The sequence below is a fragment of the Aphelocoma coerulescens genome (genome assembly GCF_041296385.1).
Source record: "Aphelocoma coerulescens isolate FSJ_1873_10779 chromosome Z unlocalized genomic scaffold, UR_Acoe_1.0 ChrZ, whole genome shotgun sequence".
NCBI lineage: Eukaryota > Metazoa > Chordata > Aves > Passeriformes > Corvidae > Aphelocoma > Aphelocoma coerulescens.
Genome location: NW_027184085.1, coordinates 25,108,297 through 25,132,522, shown reverse-complemented (window position 1 = coordinate 25,132,522; position 24,226 = coordinate 25,108,297). Strand labels below are relative to the sequence as shown.

Sequence of the window (24,226 nt, the reverse complement as noted above, 5' to 3'; positions counted from 1 at the left end):
ATTTTGCCATAGAAGCTACTTTTTTTTTTTTTTTTTTTACAGTTCTTGCCCCGATGTGGATGAGGTATTTGGCCTTGTATAAAGTTGCTTGCCTTTCTCATCCAGAATAAAAGAAGTTTTAAACTTAGTTACTCTTCACTTTTTGAATAACCAAAATTGTAAAGGAAATAAAGCTTTTCTAAAGGTAAAATTCTGAGAAATAACTTTCAAAGCAGTTCTTGGTAGTGTTTTGTTGGGGCACTGCTGTGCACAGCTTAGAAATGTTCCAGGCCCTAAAACCCTTCTTCATTTTTATGGACTTAACTCCTGCCTCTGTATCTGATCCTGTACAAAAATGAGTGTAGTTCTTCTCATAAATCTTATAAGGCACACAGATGTGATTGAAAACATAACAGGTATTTTATTTTACAGAAGTAATTTGCTCTTTACTACACATTGTGGAAATAGGATTTCAGGGGGCATTTTACTTAGAGGGATTTTTCCACATAAGTAAAAATTGAACTGTATTCTGTGAAATTGGTATGAAAAATGGACAGGACAACATCTGGTGGAAATACTAGACTATTTAATTGCTTTTATTTTTCCACAGTGGTGTTTGAATATTGACTGAAACAAAGAAAATGGTTGTGTAGGTGTATCTTGATAATAGTGTACCAGGCAACTCATCTGGCCTTCTCGCAAACCTGCAAATTAGACATTTATTCCAATGTTTTACAAAATTTTCAAAAACTTACAGGTTTTCCTACCAATTAGTTGAGTTGTGTCTTTCAGGCTTATCTTCATTAAGACAAGCAGTTATGGCCAAACTACATTAATAGTTAAAAGAGGGTTATAAGGTGGAATAGTTGCCCTTCTCAATGGAAGCTGCTACTTTGATAATCAGAATTATGTTTAATGACTTCTGGTATCAAAAATTTTTTTCTGGCTCTTAGTGTAGAGTTTGTTGCACAGTTCTAGCTGTTCATGAAAGTGGAGTACCAGTTACAAAAGTGTCGTTAAACACACAAAATATCCCCTTGCTTTGTAAGTTACAGCAGTTTGGTGGATGGCCAAACCTGAGGGGTGATGAAGTGTCACAGATAGCACTGGAGCCTGCGTTTGAATGCATTTGTAGAACCAAAAGTTTCTGGTCCATTTCTTTGCTACCTTGTCAGTAAACTGTACAACTGTGCTGTGTGAACTTTTAAAGAGTTTGCTGTTGCTCTGGTCCCATGGCTTCACAGTGCCCAAACTAGGGAGTAGTAAATGCTGAAAGTATTTACTACTAATTATTCTAATTATTATTTCTAATTATTTCTAGTTTCACAATTAGAAAACTACTGTCTGTCAAAATGGGTGTTAAAAGGAGTAAGTGAGGTAAGACAGGTGTCCCACGATGTTATCAATCATGTTTTGTTTCAGTAACTGTAGTAATACATTTGGTTTTATTTTTGTCTTTCAGTAATGTATAACCCACATTTCACATTTTTAAGGTTTCTAAACTCTAGAGACCCATTTTATTTTTAGTTGAAATGAAAATGCTGCATTAAGAATGTTAATACAGGAAGACATAAAGAATGTGTTTTGCCAAACCCAAGAGCAGACTTCTGTCAGAAGAGGCATTTTTTCCTGGAGTTTTTTCTGTGTTTTAAAACCCAAGACTATTCTTAAAAGGTTAAGAAGTATGATCCTTTTTTTGAGACTGTTAAATTCCGTTCTAAGGATCATAAAATGGCTGTGCCTTTAACAAATTAATTTGGATATATTTTGATATTTCAGTCACCCTGAATGGAGTGATTTTTTTAGGAATAATTATCTCAGATTATTGAAAAGAGTGGTAGTTTAAAAGGTGGTCAGCTGCATTTCTTCTGTTCACTTGCTTCAAGAGCAGCTGATGTCTGGTGAAGTAATCAACACTAGTGCAGACTGCTTAATGATAAATGTGATAGGAAAGGTTTATTTCACCTCTCAGTTTGAATACTGTTAGAAGGCAGTAAACAAATGTGCTTTTGAAGCTACAGGCTGAGGGTTCTGCTCTGTCCTTTCCCTATCCCCCATGTTCTAGATGCTCAGGAGACCCTAGTGAAAAAAATGAAAGATATGTCAAAAGCCTTGGCTGTAAAGTTAAATCTCTGACTTTGGGAATCTAGTATTTATTATGCATGTATTTTCAGTTTGCTATTTTTTTCCCTTTCATTTATTTTGTTCAGGGTCTTTTAGTTGGGTCTAGGAAAAGGATCTGTGCTTAAAAGAGTGTTCTGTACCACGTTTGACCTGGTGGCTGTGCAGTGTAGTTCCTGGTGCTGGGGAAACTGTGAGCAAGCCTTCGCTGTACTAACATAATGTAACTCAGATGGAATCTATACATTCAGGAGCACAGTTGAGTTCAGTTGCTCTGCTTTTATAGAGGGAGGTTTGTTATTAATGGACACTGGCTTGTCTGTGAGAACCATACTGAAATCTCACTGGTTTTGAAGAGTATTAAGGTCTGAGAAATACAAGCAGAGTGTTTGCATGGCCAAAAAGAATAAAATGGTGGTAATGGTTAGTGTTACACAGTCAACAAGCAGAAGAGAGCTCAGTAGAACACCTCTTGATCTGCATGTGCTGCTAGACTTCTACAAGACATTTTGCTAAGACAAATATGTTGGGTTTTAAAGCATTACAAATGATGCTCTGGGGATTCCTGCCTGCCTTCTGGGTGGGACACACCTTTGCTTTCCTGTTGTTTTGGCTGATCACAAATAAGAGATTTAATGTGCCTGTCTTGATATAGTGGTAATAAGACTAATTCTCAGTGTTCTATAGATGTGAGTTTCAATGTGACCATCACCAAAAAGAAATGTAATTAAAAAGGAAGAATTGAATTTCAAGGCACGTGGGAAGCATCATCGAGGGTTTATTTACATAGTATGATATTTTTTACAGTCTGCTCCTTTACAGTTTATGAAACAGCAGGTCTGCGGCACAGAGGTGTGGTCTGAAAGGAGAATGTAACAAACACAACATGAGCAAAGACCTCATGTTTTGTTACCTTTGAATTGATTCATGGGAGTAAGAAATTCATCTTTTATACCACTGCTCACATTTTGCACCTCTCTTTAAGCACAGTTTGTTGCACGAACTGTGATCTGGCACAGCTTAACGAGCCATGGAGGCTTATTGGAGCAGCCACAGAGCACGGAGTTCAGTGAAGTTCATACAAGTGACTGCTGGATCACAGAGCAGCATCAAAGCCAGAGTCTTCACCTTCTCTGTCTCTTTCTCCCACTGTGATATGCTTTATGTACAGGGAAGAGGAGAGAGTCAAGTTGCTGGTTGTGAGCTGGGTTGCTGTAGGATCAGGAAGTGTCCTTCTGTGTTTAGGAAAACGGTGATGATAGACAGTAGGTGCTAGGTTGCAGCCAGTAATAGTCACAGTGTTGGCTGGAGGGTCACTTTGTTAACTGGTAGAAATGCCTTTCTGCTGAGACTTAAAGAATGCTTCCCCTTACTTAATTTCTTTAGTGTGTACAGAGTAAACATCTTTGATAACTGACATCTTAAAATGCAGTTAAGTCAATAATGGATGTTTTTATTTTCCATTGGTTTATTTTCTTACTGTGGTCCTTCTAACATATCCTGATAATTGGGGAACTCATGCTGTAAAATGCTAAAATTTTTAATGTTGAAAAAATCTGAATATTTGACAGTCCCATAATTGACAACCAGTAAATAAAATATTAAGTGAAGGATTTTATATTCCAGTTACGCATTGGAATGTGTTGTGTCTGTGATAAAACCCAAGTTGCATGTTGCTGTTCCTCTTATTAGCTTGAGCTGGTTAGACACTGGCAATAGCATTTGTCACTAGGTTTAAGGGGATATTTTAGATTAAAAAAAATGTTTACTTAACTAAAATGATGGTCAAGATTTTTTGCTCATTTTTGTATATTTACCACTGCCTGACTGAAATCTCTGCTGCAAGTCTCTCCAGTTTGCACCACATCACAGTATATGATTCCATTAAATTAACTGCTAAACTGGATGCTGAAAAGGGTTTTTTTGTGTGTGTAGATGAATTTTGCTACTGCTGCCATTGGCAATGTGGGCAATGCCTGAAACCAGACCTGTGTGTGTGTTAGATGCCCGTTGTGCTGGTTTCTGTGTCAGAGGCACAGATGTCAGAGGAAGGGATCAGGTGTTGGTCTGTGAAATTATGTGCATTCATGATGTTGGGAGCTTGACCCTCCCCTTGCTGTGTGGAGTAGCGCTGGAGAGGATTCGTCTAGGTGGCACCTTGTGTGTGCTGGGGGCCCTTGCTTTTTGTGGTTCTTTGCTGTACAGAGGAGGTGAGTGGTGAGTAGTAAGCTGCATGTGATTGTGTCTCTTTCAGTCCTCAATCTGAAATGGAGGTTGCACAAGCGCTGCACTGTAGCCAGAGCTAAGTATTTCCTCCCTACGTGCATCCTCTTCTTCCTGCTTCTCCCAGCCACTTCCAGCAGCCAGGCTGAGTTACTGTAAGCCCCAGACTTAAGAGGAAAGATGTGAGCATTCATGTGAAATTTTTTTCTAAACAGCCAGGACTCTTGAGAGTGTGAGAAAAGCCAAAGAAGCTGCTTAGTGCTATGTGTTGACATTTATTAATTCTTCTGCAGAAAGCAACGAGTACCATTAGGTACCCCTTTGTATCCAGGAAATACCAGTATAAGCTGGTTTGTCAGGAGAGTACACAGGGAAAGTACTGATAGTCTTTCAGCATGGTTCTAGTCAGTGCTGTATGAAAAACATTGATTGGTTCTGAAGAGCTGAATCTTCAGGTTATTTATCCAGTCAAGACTCGTGTTAGGCTAGGTACTTACTATTTTTGATTGCTCAGGCTCCTAGGGGATCTACATTGTGACACAAACAAAGGGTGAAGGGAACAGAAGCCAGGATGGCACCATCTCTCCAGTGAGTTTTATTTGCCAATACAAGTTTGTTGTACTGGTGGTGCAATTTTTATCCTTCAAAGGGAGAGCTGAGTTATGGTTTCCTGCTCACACTTTCTACAGAATAGGTAGAGTAGACTGGATATCTGCCTTTCTCATCCTTGCAGAGGAGGAGGATGTTGAGATATATCTTTTGAGGCTTTGGAGGTCATGACAATCATTTGACAAAAGTAACCAAGAGTAGTTCTTATTTTCTTGGCATGGCATAGTTATTTGAATGTGCTCATATGTTCTTGCAGTGGAGATGGTGGAGTTTGGTTTGGCTGTGCTCCTTTAAAGACTGAGAACCATTGGAGGTGAAGGGGTTTTATACGTTGGAATAGAGCAGTGGTGTCAGATGGCTGACTGATGTGTCCCTCATTTCAGCCAGCCATGAAGTGGTGCCCACTTCAGAGGAGCAGCAGTAATGTGAGGTCTGGGATAGATATTAATATGTGTCATCTGTTGTGTAAGTTAACTCTTGTGAGAGGCTCTACCTTAAACTGCTCCTTGTGGAACTAATGCTACTGTTTCTTAACGTGTCTTGTAACCCTGTTTTCTTCTGTTCCAACAGGGCTGTGCTTCCCATGCTGCTGCTCTTCAGGTTGGGTTCAGGATGCTGTTGCTGGAAACTGCAGAGCTTTGCTGAAGTGAGATGCCTTGGAGTCACGTGGGGGATACCTCCTTCCTATGCAGAAAATAAGAAACCCCTCTGTGTGGATCTTGCTGCCGACTAGGCTGGCTGGATTAGTGTTTGCTTTGATATATTTTTCTTACAATATGAGAGGTTTGGATTTTTTTGGCTGAACCTTTGCAACCAGTGATTTTGTAAAGGATTTTGCCTTGTTTTAGAACTGCAAGAATGTGTGAACTTGTGAATGTACTTGAATCAATGGGAACCAGGGGATGAGGATTAATGAATTTGTGGTTTTAAAGGAGTATATGCTGGGATGGTGCGTGGGTCATTTTCGATTTCAATTATGCATTTAATTTCTGCATTTGTAGGCAGGGAACTTCTCAAATCCCATCTGACTCATACAAGGATGTACCTATGCATTAACATGCAATTAGCTGCACAACTGTGTTGTTCTTGGAAACTCTTCCATTTGTATAAACAAGACCACATCTCAGCTGAGACAGCTGTCTCTTAAGACAGGCTCTTTTTTTATAGCCTGTTTCAGCAAGTTGAAGAAGACTTGTGCATAGTTGTTGAGCCCACCTTGCTGCTGTAAAGATAGGGAGTTGCTTCTGGTATGCTTTTCTCTTTTGGAAGGAATACTACTTTTAGACTATGAATTTTGAGGGTGTGATGAATCTGAAATATAATTATAGAAATCAGAGTTGCTATGATGAGTGTCTTTATATTAGTTCTGATGATGACTTGTCTCAGTAGTTTGCTGTTTATGGCAGTTAAGGCAACCTGCCTTGGGGATACCTTCTATGAGGTTGCTGAAAAAAAATCAGGACCAGACACTTGGGATATTGGTGTGGAGTAAAAGTTGCTAAAATGCAGGTCAAGTTCAATTTTTTGCTTCTAGAGATAAATGCTGAATTTCCCACTACTTAATTTGCTGCAGCTAGGAGTGTCTCAGCAGCTGGGCTCAACCTGACCTGTTTTGTTTACTGTTTCTATTGTCTGAAATGCATGCAGCATGTTAACTAATACCAGCCATCCCTCCTCCAGCCTTCCGTAGGCATCATTACACCAGTGTTTTCTCGTTCTGGGGAGATTTGGGGTAACTGGATAGCTGATAAGCTTAATATCCTTTTTTTTCCCCCCTAATTCTGGAAGATGTTGACCTAGTTTGCAGACATGAATCACACATAATGATATCAATGCCTCCTGATGGGTGTGTAATAATTCCACTGGTTTATTCTGTTTGTAGATGCTGTGACAATGGAGTTAAGCTGCTCTGAAGTACCTCTTTATGTAAGTCCTACAACATTAGGCTTCTGCCTGGAGAGTTGCTTTCTTTTGGGTAACAGCTCATTCAAAAGCAGGGTGAATGAAACTAAAAACCATTCTCTGGTTTTCTGAGACTGGAGGCTGTTGAATGTTGCTGTCTGATGAGGCCTCTCTGGAGATGATAGTTTTCAGAAGTGCAACTCAGCTCTCTGAAAGAAGTTTTAAATTATTTCGCCTTTGTGATCATTATTTTGTTCCCCTTCAGTATTCTCAAATGCAGTTTTCAAAAGCAGAGTTACTGCCTGTGAAGAGATACCACTCACCACTTTCTCACAATTTTGGTTGTTTTTTGCTTACAAAATTCCAAACTACCATTCTCTCAGTTTCCACAAAGCAGGAAATTGTGTGTTATGTAAAAAAATAAGTTGAAATTTGTAATCAAATTTTTTTTTTCTTCAAAACCTGAAATAATTGCTTAAATGAACTCAAAAGTTAAAAAACAGTTAGTAACATGAATGAGGACATACATTAGATGAACTTAATTTATTTTGTGCCTTCAAGGGGATGTGATTGTGAGTATTAAAACTTGGGAACTCTAGTCATTATTATTTAAAAGCCATAATTTTATTTTTTCACTTGTTCTGCTTTGAAATGAGGGTAGCAGGGATACATGGATGGTGTCTGGGGGAAGATGGGAGGACACTGAATGGTTTTCAAAAGGGTGGTAAAAGATGAAACAAAGACAGGAAAAAAACCAATTATCTGCTTATTGTTGTGAGATGGGGATGGAAATGGAGTAATACAATAAACTGTATCCTGGAGTATTGAAGGAATATATGATTGCTAATGCACCAGCGTGAGTTTTCATTGTATTTGTGTTCATTGAGAGTTAAAACCTCAGGCTTGCAAAAATTAGATGTAGTATCTTTAAAGGCATCAGGAGAAAAGTATTTTTGAGGCCTAATGATGTGATGTTTATTGTGTAATGCAAGGCTTTAAAAACAAATTTTTACAGAAAAAGTAATCAGGGACATGCTGATATCTGATCTGACTGATCTGGTATTTTCCCATAAGGTAACTGACCACTTTGCAAAGGCAGTGTAGTGGTTTCAATCCAAGTAGTTGGAAACGAAACATTTGATATTGTGTCTCACAGGAAATCCTTATGGAAGAAAAAGAAGGGGAAGATTAATATAAAGAGATAAAGATATATGGGTACTGCCAGAGCTGTTAGGGTAGAGAGAAAGATATTACAAATGATAGTCCTTAAGTGTCATACTTAAGTCTAGTTCTGTTTAATATTTTGATTATAACCCTATGAACCAGATGTAGCCTTGTGAAATCTTTGTAAATTTGTTGACGTCATGGTTTTGGGAAAAGTTGGTTAGTACTGAGAAGAATTCAGTTATTATGTGGGAAGATTGAATTTTCCTACCTTTTATTTATACCAGTAAAAAGTGGAAAGAATGGTTTAAAACTGGATTTGGAGACTAGTAATGATACATCTCTTAAGAACAAGGGACTCACCAGGGGAAAGATGAGAGAATGTGATTTTAGTTGAGAGCATTCACCCCAAGCTTTCCACAAATGAGAGTCTGTACCAGATCTAAGCTTTGCTGGTTGTGGTCCTGTGCTGTGGTAATTTTCCAGTTGTGGTCTTCAGCCTCTCACCAGCCCAGGTGGATAAATTCCAGAGGGGACTCCTAACTTGCTAGAAGCCCAGTGAGAGTAGTTTGGATTGTTGCCAACTCATTTTCTTGTGGGGGCAGCAGAGGGAGATGGTGTCTTTCTTCTGGGTCCCCAGTGTCCTAACAAGCCTGAGGTTAGTGGAGAAACATGGGCTACCAGGGACTTGCAGTGGGAGCACCTGGGGTGAGTTTCCTAGAACCTGGGATTGTAGTAATTTTTTAACAGCCTCCTATATTTATTTCTGTGTATATGTGTGAGAAAGATTGAAGGTTTTCTCTCAACTCCCATCTGAAACTTGGAGAAATCTTAGCAGACCTTATACTGATCATTTGAGGTTGATGTAGTTATTGTAATGAGTGGAAAGTATTGCAGCTTCACAATCTTGCCCGTCACAATATTGTTCATAATCTGAGTGCCTTTTCAGCTTGTTTGGGAAGATTGAAGAGTTCTGTTCATCCTGAAAAATCCTTGAGTCAGGGCATATATCTTCTGTTAGTTAGATCCAATTATTTAATCAGTTCTGGAAACTCCTTCCAACTGCTTCTGCTTTATTTGCTTGACTTTGTTGGAAAATACAATCAAATCAGCATTTAAATTAAACATGATTGCCCTTTCTGATTATTCAGTTCCTTAGTCAGTTTTAATTAAGGAGTTCTCTAGCAAGCCGAGCTTGTCTAAATGCTGTTCCATCTCCTTTGTTAAACACTGCTTTCATCCCTCATAAGCATCTCAGGGATAGAGAAAACATCTCTGGAAAACTGAGGAAACATGACAAATACTTGCACTGCAGTGAATTTAGGTATTTCTCTGATGTATTCCAGTCCCTTCTAAAGGGCCACAGTGGAAGTGCAGAATACCATGTCATGGTAATTGCACACTCTTCACATTCAACTTCAGAGATGTCAAGCATATGGTTCTAACACATTATTTTCCACAAGAAAAGTGGAAGAGATCAAAAGGTAGGAAGTAATCTCTTCTTTCCAGCCTCCTTTAAGGCATAGGCTTTGTTCATTGAGAGAGGGAGAAAGCTGCTGGGTCCAAAATTAGAATGCTTTTCACACTGTATGTAAACATGCTTAGCATCCATATCCAGTGGATTTTACCCTCTTCTTCTTTGTAAGAATGCCTGTTTTGAGAGGTTTGTATTTCATGTTAGATTATCTGAGAATAACTGCAGTTTTGTGTCTATAATACACATTTTTAAAGAGGATATGCAAGGTACTTTGTTGACTCACTGTATGTGAGCAGCTGTTAACACAGCTGGAGAATGTGTCCATACTGTGCTGCTACTTCAAGCTTTCACACTTCAGCAGTACTGAATTTCTTGGCAAATCTAGAATAGTGTGTGTAATCTTACTGGCTGGGTGATGGCTGTTCTTTTTTGTTACATAAGAGGGAATGCTTTCCGAAAGCTCAAGGACCTCGCTGATTTAATACAATTTTTGTGAAATATCATTTAAAAGTACTCTGTGTAATTAGCCCATTTTGAAAATGCATTATTTAATACCCTTCTCCTGTATGTAATTTTTGTGGCAGCAGTACATTAAAATCTAATTACAGCTCACATCAATACCGTGATTCAAGAAATAAATGGTAATGAAACAGAAAATCAGGTATTTGAAGCACATCTCCTCAGTTAATTTGAGGAGCCTGTTTCTGGATTCTAGACAGCAAATTACTGTTAACCACTCTATAAAATTACTCTTTATAAGCCAGTCTAGTTTTCAGGGTTGACTAGCCAAGAATAAACTGAAACTTCATAGACATCTGTTCTTTCGATGCTAATAATACATCATTTAAGTTTATAGAACTTGAATGTAAGTAGCTTTTGCCCTCCTAAATTTTTAAATTTACCTAAATTTTTAAAAACTGATACAAATAAAATTATATTCAGCCGATTCTTTCTGTAAGAAGTGCAGCAAGCTGAGTTTTTCATTTCATTGTGTACTAAAGACAGTATATGGAATAAGACCTCACTATCTTCAGGCAGACACTGGTCTCATTGTATATGGAAAAAAGACTATTCATGAAAGATGGAAGATAAAAGCAAAATATTTGATGAAGCATCCTTCAGATATTAAAGAATTTATGTATGGCAGTTGTTCCTCCTATTATAAGCAATTTTTAGTGTGGAGAAACAAATCTCCCTCATGGAAAGTCATTCCTTCATCATTCCAGCCATTCCTTATTTAATGGTAGGTAACTGGTTTTTGTTTGTTTTAAAGAAATGTTATTGATTACCAGCTTTGATATTGGCAAAGAAATACCTTGCTGCCATGGGGCAAACATAGTGTGGAGGTAGTGAGCTCTCAAGAGCAGTAAATAAATGTTCTCAGAAGTTTGTAAATTATTCTCTGCTGGGAGCCTTATGAATGTTTCCCATGGGAGCTGGAGAAATAAATAAAGAAATGCTGAGCCACAGAGTATATCCCCATCAGTTTCTTGTAGACACCAAAGGGACCTCATCTCTGCAGGAGATGGTGCTGAAGGTTATGTGTCTGTCTTTCCAAAGGGGCTTTTGGATGTTAATTCTCTGGGAAGAGGCAGGAACACAGGCTTTGGGACTCAGGATTTCCCGGAAAGTAAAATTTCCACTTGCTCCTGTGCTGCAAGATGCTTACTATTCTCAAAATGCACTTTTCTAAGGTACTGCATGCTCCTATGTACAACCACTGGAGCTGGCTAAAAGTCCTCAAGGTCTAATCTTAATTAACTTCTCTTGTGTTCTGTTATACAATGTCTCCCTCTTAAGGTGTCTCTGCTCGGTTGTTTTTACTTGGGGACAGTTTTGTTTCTGACACTGTTACAACTTCCTTGGTGAAGCATAGGTGCCAAGGAGAGAGAGGTGCTTAATACTGATGTCTGGAAGTATTCCTGCAGTGAGGTTTTGGAGGGTTTCTCTGCCTGGGTTGGGAAGGGCAGAGAGTAGGATGTGGCACCAGGCTGCCTGCAGCCACAGTGTCTGATGGCCTGGAGACTCTCACATGTGGGATAAGCTCAGTGATGGTCTTTGCCTGGGCTGGGCGTGCAAAGTGCCCAGCATGATTCCAGCGTGCTTTTGTGTGATTTGAGTAGGAAGTGGCAGTAGGACTTAGGTATTGATTGTGAGTAGCTGATTTTCTCCCTCGCCAAGCTGTTTGCTTTCCTAGTTCCTCCATACTGTACTAAGAGTTGATGTGCAAAGAGGGGTGGAAAGGGATAAGTTCCTATGGTTGGATACAGCTTTTGTATTTGCTGCTCTTGCCAGGTATTCAGTGTCTTCTAGCCAGCCCTTTGTGGAAAAAGACAATTTCTAGCCTGTCTTGTCAATTTTGTGTTTTCATGTTCTTTGCTGTTGCAGTGGGGCTGGCCGTAATTCTGGGCCTACCTGTGTATTCAACGAGGCTGAAATGACTGCCTTACTTAGACTTCAAAACACAGAACAGAACTGTGGTTTAAAATGTAAATGTGTGTTGGCCTTTCAGCATGCCTTTGCTAATGCACAGAGTTGTTTTGGCCTGATCCAGCTCTGGCTGGAGTCAGGAGTACTTTGCTGTTGTCTGCTGTGGGAGCCTGGTCAGGTCTGTCATGGGAAGCCTGCATGGGGATGCACAAAAGAGTGTGCACAGGCTGGCCTCTGGATGCAGACTTGCTGCCAGAGTGAGACTGAGGAAATATATCTGAAAGAATGGGAACAACTTAAAAAGATACGAAAGCAAAGAATGGGTGCTTCAAAGCATGTCCATCACCAGGCAGATGCTTTTTGTTCCTGTGGTGTATTATTTTTCCTTTGTTTTCCCCTCAGTCCTTAAATTAAGATTTTTCTGGGCATGGACTTTGTGCTTGCATGTATTTGTGTAGTGTCTGCAACAGTAGAGCCCTGATACTACACAAGACATGAGAATAATAACAACTCGTCTGGTTTGTATATTTTAAATCAAGTCAAGTGAAAGAGATTACTCCTTTTCTTTTAGTCAGCAGCTGCATGCCAGAAGGGATGTTAATTTTCTTATTGCAGAAATTTTATGACCTATGTTAACAGCACATTCTTAAGCTTTTTAATTCCTCTGTATTACTTGATGCATGAACATAAATTGTTTTGTCACTGACAGCAAAACACTGAATGATATTTTCAATAATAGACCAGAAAGAACATTAATGCATGTTTTGGCAATGGCCTTGAATATTTTTTGCTTTTTTGTCTGCCTTCTCCCCTCTCCTTTCAGCTAAAAGCACTCCAGATACTTTTATTTCTATCCAGTGGTTCCAGAATTAAAAGATACGCCATTTATTTATTTATTAATTACTTATTTATTAGTTTGCCATATGGGACTCTGAAAATTTTTCAGTGCCTGACCTGTTGTCTAGGTTTGATAGTGAGCTAAACACAGCTTTAAGACCGGTGGTGGCAAGGTAAGGAAAGCAGGGTCAGTTTGATGTAAAGGGCTGATTTGCTGTAGACTTGTTCTGTGGTTCAGATTGTTTAAAAACACTGGTAGATTAATTCTGCATGAGTGGTCAGTTCCATGACTGTCTCTCACACTGCTGCCGATGTAGAGCAGGCATAAAAAGCACAAAGCCAGCATAAGCTCTGTATCATGTGCTCTCACTAATTCAGCAAAAATGAGATTGTGTTCCCAGGTCTGACATGGGTCGGGTTAGTGTGGCTGGATGTTGCTTATGGTGACGTGGAAGTGATGTTGCTGCCAGCTGTGTCTTAAATTGAGCAAAGGGCTGGTTAAGAGGGTTAAACAGAAGAAACTGGACTGAGGAAAACAGTTTTTTATGGTAAGATAATGCTGTAGAAAATAAGAACCTGCAAAGCATCTGAGCATATTGCATGTGCACTGAATGAAAAGCATCATATGTCTAATATATGTTTCTTTATAAGTGGGTAATATTAGAGGCAACTTAACAGTGCACAGTAGCATAGAGACTTGCAGACATGTATATGTCATGACCTATTACTGGTTTTCTTCTTTTTCTTTGAGGAAATATATTTAGTTTTGCAGTAAATGAGAAGTATTTTAAAGGCCTGTTGGTTTTTTTGGTTGTTGTTTTGTTTTGTTTTAATTCTGTTGGATTCTAATTCCTTTTCCTGAAGACAACTCTTGCAGTTCTCAACAAAAAAACGTTTTTTTCTGTCTGTGTCTCTGAAGAGAGTGAACCTATGTTGAGGCTAGTGAGGAGGTAGAAGGTATAACTCATTTTGAGACATCAGCTTTGGATAACAGCCAGTGTCTGCAGCTTCAGAAACTCCCAATACAGCAGATGTATTTCAGTTTGTCACTGAAGGGGGAGTATTGCAATAAGCTTGATTGAAAACCCACAAGGTTAAAGGATGGTCTCCTCTTAAACCCCGACAACATAAACCAAATCCTTCATCTCTCTTCTCCTTATCAAGGCCAAGGACTTGTTAAGCCATTAAAGAAGCACAAAGTATGTACCAGGTGCAGAAGGTGGGAGAGGCCAGATGGGATTGTTTGGGTGGGAGGAAGCTCGCAGTACTGTGTGTTAGGGAACTATGTGAGTGGTGTTTTCACACACAGGGTGGGGAAAATCCATCTCTGAGGAGTAAAATTGGGCAACTTTGATCCTGCTGTGAGGCAGCGGAGTCAGCTAGTTAACTTGTGAGGATCTCCTCCATCCTTTGATTGGAGTGTACTTTTGTCATCAGTTTGGATGTAAGAGAGTGCTTAATTTTTTTCCAGTTTATGTGGGCTACTTAGTCAAAAAGGTGGTGTACTTCTACCAGTACTTACTTTTTCTTTTAAAAGACCACTGCATCTAAACCAAAGTGAGGAACTTTCTGCTTTTTCACATCAAAAGACAGAAGCTTATCTGTCTTGATTAGTAAATTTCTCTGTTAGTGCTTTTCTATTCAGGGTAGTGCTGGGACCTTGCTAGAAGCATCCTTCAGATTTTATTTTGGTGGTCACCAAATACTTTTTTTCTCACTTTTTTGACAAGGACAGAGAGCTGCCTCAGCTGCTCATCAGTAGACTTTCTGTGTGCTGTATTGCCTTAAGCACCTGTGGGGGTGATGCTTCTTACTCATGCCTGGAGGTGTCTGTGCAAATGCATCCTCTACACTTCTGAGAAACCTGCCACATGCTTAACAAGTACCTACAGGTAGTTGGTGCATAAAGCTGATGTGGTTTGGAGAACCTGCCGTGGTCCGTTTCCCACATGTTGGCAGTGTATAGTCCGCAGGTTCAGGGGCTGAAGACCCCTCTTGAGCAGATAACTGAGGTTCTCAGGTGCTGGTGGAGTTTTGCAGTATAAATCAGCAGAGGACTGGCTCTTCTTGAAGCAACTCTGCATGCATATTTAATTTTTATAAAAGTGTATGTGTGGGCTTTTGGACAATATGTAATATTAAATATAACCCTATCAACACATACCTTGTCTCCAGGTTTGTATGTGGAGTTATGCATATTGGGTTACTCTGGATAGAAAAAAACCCCATACTCAGTTGCTTCTTCCCTTAAGTTATTAAATGGGGGGAAAAGCCACCCTGTTTTTGTTTTGGATATTTTTAGCTATACAGTTAGAAAGTTAATGCTTCTAGAAATGTTCAGCTTTTATCTCTTATGTTTTTCAGTTTGTAACTTCTTTCCTTCCCTGTATGTAGTTGCTGTTTCATTGTGTGCTGAATCCCACTGCATTCAATTCAGTTGGTGCGCATGATTTCTTAAGCAAGTCGATAACTGCATTTACTGCAATCTGCAGACAAGGTCTGTCTGGTGGATGGTATAAAAACATCACAGAACTTTGGAAAGGCCAGTTTATAACTTTTTTCTTGTTGTTAATGATTTGAATATGATTGATTTGTGCTCATTTAGAATTTCCCTACTGCTATTTTAGCATCTTTTGTGTAGAAGTGTTCACAGTTGTAGCTGAGTTGCAGAAGGGTTGTTAAAACTTTATGCTACTGTTCTTGTCCAAGCACAAGTAAAATATAAACATTTTCTGAAGTGAGTCTTCTCAACAGTGAAAAAATATTTATGTGAAATTGCAGTGGCCAGTAGCAGCTGACATAGAGGAAAATATTCCCATTATTGCTGTCAATACTTGGGGATTTGCATTTACTTCAGTGTGTTGGGACTTGCATTTTGGAAACAAACAAGTCATTGCTTCACCTCAGGACATAAATATTTTTCTTAGAGAATGTAATTACTAAACTGTTACTTTTTTTGTCCTGTTATATTTAGAGATGATATCCTTGAAAGCCCTGGATAAAACATTATTTCTCGAGCTATTATGCTACATGCATAATTTGGTAAAGAAATTTTAGAATGTGTTTTACTTTAGAATGTGTTATTTTTATGGTAAAAGGCTGCTGGGAAAGTAGATTTATCGAGGCTGTGTATGCAAGGATAGAGAGCAATTGTTGAAATTTAAGTGTTGGCCTGCATGGTGGCCTGGATCTGAAGTCCACTAAAGACTTTTTTGTGTTGCACCTGTTTTGCTGGGGCAAGTTCCTGGTGAGGAAGACGGTGTTTCTAAATGGTTTCAAAGTGGAAGAAGCTCAGTTCAGGTTAATGGCCAATTTTTGATTAAAGCATAGAGCGTCTTGCAGTAGGCTGAGGATGAGGCACAGTGGAAGTGCCATGGTCAAACCTTCAGCTCCTCTGGCCTGCCTGCGTGCGGCCATGTTTCAGCTATGAGGGATTGCTACCCGCAATTGCTACCCTCTTGTCCTCATAAAGAGCCTGCCTCAGTCCCTTGCTGGGATGCAGAACAGGGTCAGAAGAGTGTCTGGAGGTGGGAGCTCTTCTCCCAAGTCTGGCCTTTGCTTCTCCCTACCCAGGACATGGGGTTCAGGGGACCTTGCTGCTGCAAGACTGACATGGCTCTCAGGTGCCCTAGACAAACGAAGGGAAAACGTATGTCTGAAAAACCGGTTTTGTGACACTGAAAGAGTGCATAGACCTATAAATCTTGCTAAAAACACAAACCTTGCTAATCTCCGCCCTGGTGCCAGTGCCAGGACAGTGTTGTCTGGGGTAATAAAAGGTAGGCTTTACTTTATGGATCCCAGAGAGGTAAAAACTAACACTTCTTCAGCCACACGTTTAATGTGTTCAGACTTGAGACTGTGTCTCTCTTAAGGTACCCTTAACTGCAGTGTCTTCTCCCCAATTCCCCTGTATGCTTTCCTGGTTTTTATTTCAAGGATTACAGTGACAGTCTTGGCTCTCATTAAATCAGTGCAGAACTCCTCTTGGCTGCAATGGGCTGAGGGCTTCTCCCAAGTTCTTCTTCTTCAGTTTTCTGGTATCTTTTTGCAGTCAGAGGTGTTGATGTGGCTGCCTGAAGTTCTCTGCTGTTACAGGCCTGTATGATGTTTGAGAGGTCTCCAGTTTCCATGTGTTCCTGTGGTGGTTCTGTAGAGCTGAATATCTTTTTTTAGTCATGCAGGTGTAAACCTAAGTAAGATAATGGCTGGTTGGTCTCAGTAAGTGCCCTTCAACTTTAAAATTTCCTTCCACTACATGTCCGTCAGAATCAACACAGTGTGAGCTTGAGGCAAGGACCTTCCCCAGCCTCTACCTGAGAAACCAGCTATGGCCAGGGACTGTGTTTATTTGCTGAGATGGTGAAGTGGAACATCCTTGCCCTTCTGGGCAAGGGAACTGGGCAATCTGAGGTTCATGTGGACCCTGAAACCATGCTTAAGCATACCTACACGTAGAAACCAAGCTCTTAACTCTCTGTTATATTTTCCTAAGTTTGTGAGGATATGGATAATCTTACTAATGCAATGAAAGAGTTGGGAGAGAGGTTGGACTGTTGTTAAATGAATGAATCTGTGAAAATCGTGTCAAAGACATCTAGCAACTGGATTGTCAAGAATTGGCCCTTCTGGATCCATGTTCTCACAGCTGCCTCGTATTCAGTGTACTTGGCCACCTTTCCAAATATGAGGCGCCTGTGTTACTTACCTTTTTTGGGTTTTGGTATCTAGAGGATAAGCTTAAATTTTGTCTTTAGAAATGTAGAAGAAACATGTTAGTTGGGATGTGTTTCCAGTTTCAGTGTCTGGAACAAACTCAGACCAAACATCACTCTGTAGGAGGACAGTGTTCTCATTTCAGGTGGCGTGTATTTTGTAATCTCTTTCTGTTGGTTTTGCTCTTTTGTACTGATACGTGAGCTAGGGCTTAATTACCTACTTTTACATGCCAGTAAGCGTAATTTTATTTTCTTTGCGCTTTACTAATAAGTCAGTGCCACAGTTTTTTTGCAGACTTGAGAAGGTGCTTTGCTCATGCCTTGCAGAATGGGTTGTGAAGTAGTGGAGAAGCCCTTCTCCCACATGTAGTGAGAGTGCTGTGCAAATGACTTTAATGCGTGTGAATTTCTCATTGAACTCCCGGAAAAGTGTTTCACTGTTGTTTATATAGACCATTTAATTGTTGTAACAGTTAAGTGAATATGGTTTGATTGAAAACCTGGATTGAGCACTCTGGCTCTTCCAGGAAGCAGTGCTTTTACATAAGAGGTGTCATCTTCCAAAAAAGTCTGGGAAAGCCTTGTCAAGTGGGGAGACATTTCTTTGGTGGAGCTACTTTACTGCGTCTCATTGCAAGATCCAGCCCACTTCCCTCCTGCACGAGTGCCTTACTAGGAAAGGAGGAGTAAGATGGGAGCTGGAATTGCTCCCTCTCCTGTGACTCTGAGTTAATTTGTCTGTGGAGGAAAGATCTGTTCAGGTAGTTCCTGCTGCAGCCTCCTCTTGGGGCTGGACTGACCTTGCCTGAGGGACCCAGGATATAAATGCTTCTGCAGGGATTTGGTATAAAACCTGCATACTTTCTCAAAGTATTTTTCTATGTAGGAGTTTTGTAGGATGGACTGCAAGTGATCTTTGTAGAAAAAAAAGTGATTAAATAGTTCCTGTAATATATTTGGCTTCACAGAGAGACAATTTGAAAGTAAACTGATGCATGTTTTAGTAGCAGCAGCAGCAAGGAGAAATATCTTTGAATGGAGCAACATGAAACAGAAACATCTGAAGACAGGATGGAATGTGCTGGAGACAATGATAAGAGCTTGCATGAAATAACTGTTTCTGCTGCCAGGTGTGATAACCATACAGCATCAAAAATAATTCCACTATTTCTTTCTGTGTTATCTCTGAATCATCTGCTGTAATACAGGGTTTAACTCTCTTTTTGGATCATGTGAGATTTTCCAGTTGAATCACTTAATTGTTTGGCCAGATACAAGCTAGCTGCCACTTTGCCTTCCTTTTGTAAAATCTCTCCTTAAATGACCATGACTTTCATTTTCTGGAGTGTTGTAAGGAGTGAGCTCTATAAAACTTGGTTTTTATTATGTACACATGAGCTTTCCACTCTCTTTTTCCCCTCTAGACAAGGATTTGTGAAATTCTCCCTCGTGCCTATACATTATGTGATGTAATTAGTTGAAGATGTTTCTCTATCCTTAGTGAACCCAAGCTAACATTTATTAAAAAGGAGCAGTATGGCTACAATTTGGCTTGATTTTTTTTTTCCCCCCAACAGCATCTAATTAAGTGAGAAATGTTTCCACAGAGTATCTCCCTTGTTTCATGTAGTCACAGCAAAGAAAACATGAAAGCTGTCTGGCTGTATATTCTCTCTAATTCAGGGGTGCAGAGGGCATAGAGATGGTTTGGGAGTTGTGGCTCCAAGTGCCCATGTGGAAGAAATTCTGCTGTGCTCCTGTGCACCAGGCAGCTGTCAGCTAAGAACCTACTGAAGTAGACTGTGGAGGGTCTTCAGAGACTTACCCTATTCCTATCTCCCCAAAATAGCCATCCACATTATTACTTAACAGACCAAAAGGGTTATTCATAACTACAATAAAATTTTTTAAAAAAGATTGTTTTAATAACAACAGTAAGAACAGCGACTGCAATAATAATAATAATAACAATAACAATAATAATGATACATTCTGGTTATAGTAGTGCAAAACCCAAAGAGAAATAAGAGAAAACACTTCACAGTTAAAACACTTCAGGCTACTAAAAAGAGGTGCGTTACCATTTTTTGGGGATGATGGGCATGTTTGTTCTTGATTTTGAGCTCCTAAAGTTGTTTACATGTGTCCTTATGGGAACAGTCCTATTTGAGGAAGATTTTGTGCTTGAAACCAGCCTTTGCCTCTTCACCCCAGTTCATTAGATCTGCCTGCATGGAAGAGGAAAACAAATGCAGGATTTGCATTGTTATGAGTGACGAGAAACATGTCCTTGGGGAAGGCAGGCCAAGATGTGATGTTGTTGTGAGTGGCAAGAGTCACACTGCAGTGAAGTGTTTGCCATATAATGAACAGCGTAAGGGCAGTCAGAGGCATAAGTGTGGTTTTCAGCCACAGAATTTTCTTTGGTACTGTGTTGTGCTTTGTTTTTTACAGGACTTGTTTATGGAGCTGGTGGAGTCAGGGCTGTGGTAACTGTTTTGAATAGAGCAGGGCAGGCATCTTTGGCTGCCTGATATTCTTCCTGAGATATTCTTCCATAGCTTGTTTTCCAGAAAACACCATTTCTGCCAGATGTTGGGGCAATTCGGCCTTATTTAGAACTACTGTGGCAGTCAGGAACTGTGGTGTAGCACTCTGTCCTCCTCCTCAAGGAAATGCAGCTTGATCTAAATTTCCGCCCTCAGACTTGTCAGACATTTGTTATTGTTTGCTGCTTCTTAGATCCCTTTCCTGTTCTTTTTTGAAGCTATTGTATGACAGGTTTTTCTTGGCTGGTTGCTTTTTATTTACTATAAAGAAACCCATAGACAGATATCTGGGAACTAGTGTTCTTTGAAACCATTTGTAGAATTGCATTGGTGCTTCTTTTTGAAAACTAAGTCTAAGACAATTTAAATCACTTCTGAATTTTTATTTTTTAAAATAGAACTTGCTTTTGTAAACAGCAAAATATTTGAGTTCAGGTTGTTCTGATCAATTTAAAATAAAAAGTTACATTTGCGTGCGGTAGGATGAAAGGAATTGCTTTAAAGATATTGTTTAAAAGAGGTTTTAAAATCAGCTTTGCTTTTGCAGGCATTAAAACTGTTATTTTCTAAGTGGAAATAGAAAACTGAAGGTTTGTTGTATCACACTGTCTCTGTACAGTAGAGTTATAAAGGTTATAATAAACATGGACGTGAATGCTACATTAGTGGGTTTGTGGAGGATGGGAAATTTACTGAATGTTTCTGAATGTGCTTTAATTTTTTCAGGGACAGGTGACTATACATGCAAAATTTGACAAAGACATTTACCTCCCAGAGGATGCTGAGTTTTACTTTGTTTATGATGGGTCCCTGAAGAGACACATAATGTTTGCTGAGCGAGCTGGTGACAACACTCTTCAGTCCATAGTTCCAGGTGAGCCTTAATTCCTGTTTATATTTTTCCACTCTTTGTTCTACCCCAGCCCCATTTCAAAGCTGGGCATAACTGGACAGCTTGGTATAACTGTTTTGTGCCTCTCTAATGGAGAAAATGCAGGGATTTAAATGATGGCCTTTAGGATCCAGGCTGAGTTTGCCTGAGCGTAGGTGATCCTGCCTTCTGTAGCAATCTGTGCCAACACAGTATTGGATGTAGACAGCTTTACCTGACTTGTACCATTGGGTGTGCATTAAGTTCAGTCTTCAGGGATGGCATAATTTTTAATGTGAGTTGATTCTATGCCACAACTGTTTCCCTCTGGTCAACCTAACACCTTCAAAAGTCCTGGTTTTTTTGAGCCTGCCCTTGGTGCAGCTGATGCCTGGCCTGCAAGGCCCTCCTGCTTGTGATGCTCGGAGCTCTGCTGGAGCTGCACATGGTACAGAGATGTCTGGGAGACAGCTCCAGGGTGCCTCACTGCAAACAGGGGACATATGTGCTGCCTCCCAGCTGGCTCTCTGCCTTGGGCTTGTCTCCCTCTTGGATGTAACGTAAACCCTGCTTGTCACCTTTATTGTGTGCTTTGTGACCTTTCCATTTGTGTGAATAGGAGGCTATAAACATGAGGTACCTGTGCAATAGGATCTCCTTGTTTTCTCTTGTGTTCTAAAGGGGATTTAGAGTCTGAAAATAAGGGTAGAGTATAAAAAAGGAAAGTTCACTGCAGTTAGATAGTGGCTCCTTTGAACCCATAAATGCTAAATGATTGTCATGAATTACAACTGGAGAAAATACAATTCTAGGTTTGTTGCGAGTTGGTTTTAATTTTTTTTTTTAAGATCTCAGCATATTCTGTGATACTGTTAAATGGTTGCTTCTGGGCTAGGAACCAAAACAGAAGGCTACGGGCAACACTTAATCATGACAGAAACCATGAACAGATGAAAATATAATGTGAGCCTAAACTATATCCCTGCTGGTGTTAGTGTCATTTTATGGTAACCAAATTAAATATAAGGGAACACAGATCACTTTGAAAACAACTATTGTGATAAATACATCCTTCCTTCTGTAGTTAAAAGAATTCACACGTACTTGTAGCTCTTCAGAGTATGTAGGAAAATTTAAATTTGTGCCCTTAGTACATCATGATTAACTCTCCAGTGAGAGGTACAGCTTGCACCTCTTTTAGATGTATGACATCTACCCACCCTTAGATGTCAAAGGAGTAGGAAGGAAAGACAAAGTGCTGAAGAGGTTAAAGAGGCAAACTCCCTTGGACTTTGAGGGTCCCAGCTGTAAGTTACAGAGTTGATACAGCATTTAATCAAGTTTGCCAAGAGGCTGAAGTGTGCTTTAGTTAAAAGCTTTTGGCCTGGGTAAATACAAAATTGGTTTTAATAAAGAGGTATTACTCAGAATTCATGAACATCTAATTTTTCTTAGTGCTTACCCCAAGAATCCTCAATTCTTTCCACTGTGGTTGAAGAACCCTCACCTAAAAAGACTGGTTCTAGAATTAATTAACTTGGTATAATTGGGAGAGCTATCAGTTCAATAGTCTAATCCAAGTTCATCAATAGAAATAGTTGGTGGATGTCCTATGATAAATAAGTGTGATGAAAGGGAAGAACAATTCTGAATGAGCAACCACAGGCCTTAGAGGTGGACAAGAATTAAAAATAACTAATGTATTTTTTGAACATAGATTATGTTAGTGATTAATTTACTGTATAATTACAGGCCATGGATACCAAGAAGCAGTTTCTGTGTCTGTGTTAATGTACATGGTGGGTTTCTCACCTGTGGTCCTCGGCAGCTGTCCCATCACTTACAGAGAGAATCTGTCATGCAAGTTGTCTCACTTTCTGGTCGACCACGCAGAATGTGTCACTGCCAGTAGTCACAAGCTGTTGCTGGATAAGTTTGGGCTAAGGATGAAAGATCTGCAGTCACTGGATAATGACTTGATGATGGCCATTGCTTATGAAAAGTTGCCTTCAACCTGGAACATCCTTGGAAGCTGCCCAGAAGGTGGTAGAATTTTATTTGAAGTTAGAAAGCTTTTAACAGTGGTTTAGTACACAGTTCAGAGCACAGTATCTCACTGTTTTATCCAGTTTCTCAATTCTTGTGCTTTATTTTGTGGCTAATATGAAAAATTGTTCAAGTGTGAGAGGGGTGATCAGAGATTTGGTTTGTGCCCAGAGAGTTAAAAGGGATAATGCTGGTTATTGTACCTCTGTCTTCCTAGAAGGTTTTTCTGCCTTGACTCACTGTGAATGCAGCTCTTTATTTGTAAATAGAGTTATCTGTTTAAAAAAAGCAAGAACTGTAGCATGAAGCTTTGCAGCCATGATTCTAACCAAGTGAGATATTTTATCTCCAGAGAAAAAGGTGGTAGTCAAAGAAGAATATGTTACTGTAGGCATTCTGATGTGCAAAGTAAATATAATTTTTGTGACTGTCCTGTCAGTGTTTATCCTTTTTTTATGACTATCGTCATTCTTTGTGGAAAATATCATTAAACAAATTTCTTTGTGGCTTTTATTAATTGTAGATGAAGTGGAATGAAGATATATATGAAACTTTACATTAGGGTATGCTACTGAAAATCTTCATAACAAAATCAGGTGATATTTTCCCAGTTTCAGGTTTCATTGCAAACAAAAAACTTAGGGTTTGGCAAAGACTATATATTTTTTGCAGAGTCAGCTGATTTATAGCTGAGGGTAGAAACTGTGTTATACTTGATGGCTTCACATGTTTTTCATTCAAAATTTGGTAGTTTTGGCCATTTTCCTTTTAGTACTTTAAATTGCTAAAAACCAGAAGACAGGCAGTTTTCCATGTGAGCCAAACTGAAAGAGATTCATGGAAGCTTTTGGGAAATAAAAACACATCACTTAAGCCCATTTCTTTTGGTAAGAGCTTTTTTCATGTCTTAAATCTTTCTAATTCTTAGTGACAGATAACTTAAAATTTGAATAATGTTTTTTGTCTGTCTGTTGTAAACAACCCCTTTAACAGATGTTAAAACAAATACCAAGTCTCATTCAAATACTGGCTAGACAGGAGAGGAAAAAAAAAAAAGCCCATTACTTGTTTCATTTTGATATTTAGTAAATATTTGTTCACGTTACTCAACTTCTGGGAAAACTGTTGGATTTTAGCAATGGGGAACTTGTATCAAAGCTTGAAGAAATCAGCTGCAGTTTTGTTCACTGACTTATCTGAGCTTTTCACCAGCTGAAACCCAACCCAGAAGCATCAGCAGGATGTCAGTGGTACTGGGAGATGCCTGGGCTAGCCAGCTGGGTACCTGCTTACTTGAAAC

General features: G+C 39.5%; 1 protein-coding gene across 11 annotated transcripts in view; it reads left to right on the top strand.

Moving 5' to 3' along the window:
- The window catches only part of ARHGEF28 (Rho guanine nucleotide exchange factor 28), a 118,191-nt gene that overhangs the window by 447 nt on the left and 93,518 nt on the right, over nucleotides 1-24,226 (top strand). For 8 of the 11 annotated variants that reach the window (XM_069002245.1, XM_069002241.1, XM_069002242.1 and 5 more), the window contains exons 2-5: nucleotides 5,503-5,715; nucleotides 6,815-6,858; nucleotides 20,736-20,883; nucleotides 22,633-22,923. In XM_069002245.1, the coding sequence (XP_068858346.1) occupies nucleotides 5,619-5,715; nucleotides 6,815-6,858; nucleotides 20,736-20,883; nucleotides 22,633-22,923 (580 nt within the window). In that variant the 5' untranslated portion in view covers nucleotides 5,503-5,618. The remainder of the gene's footprint in view (nucleotides 1-5,502; nucleotides 5,716-6,814; nucleotides 6,859-20,735; nucleotides 20,884-22,632; nucleotides 22,924-24,226) is intronic. The other 3 variants (XM_069002243.1, XM_069002244.1, XM_069002247.1) reach the window with 3 other exon arrangements.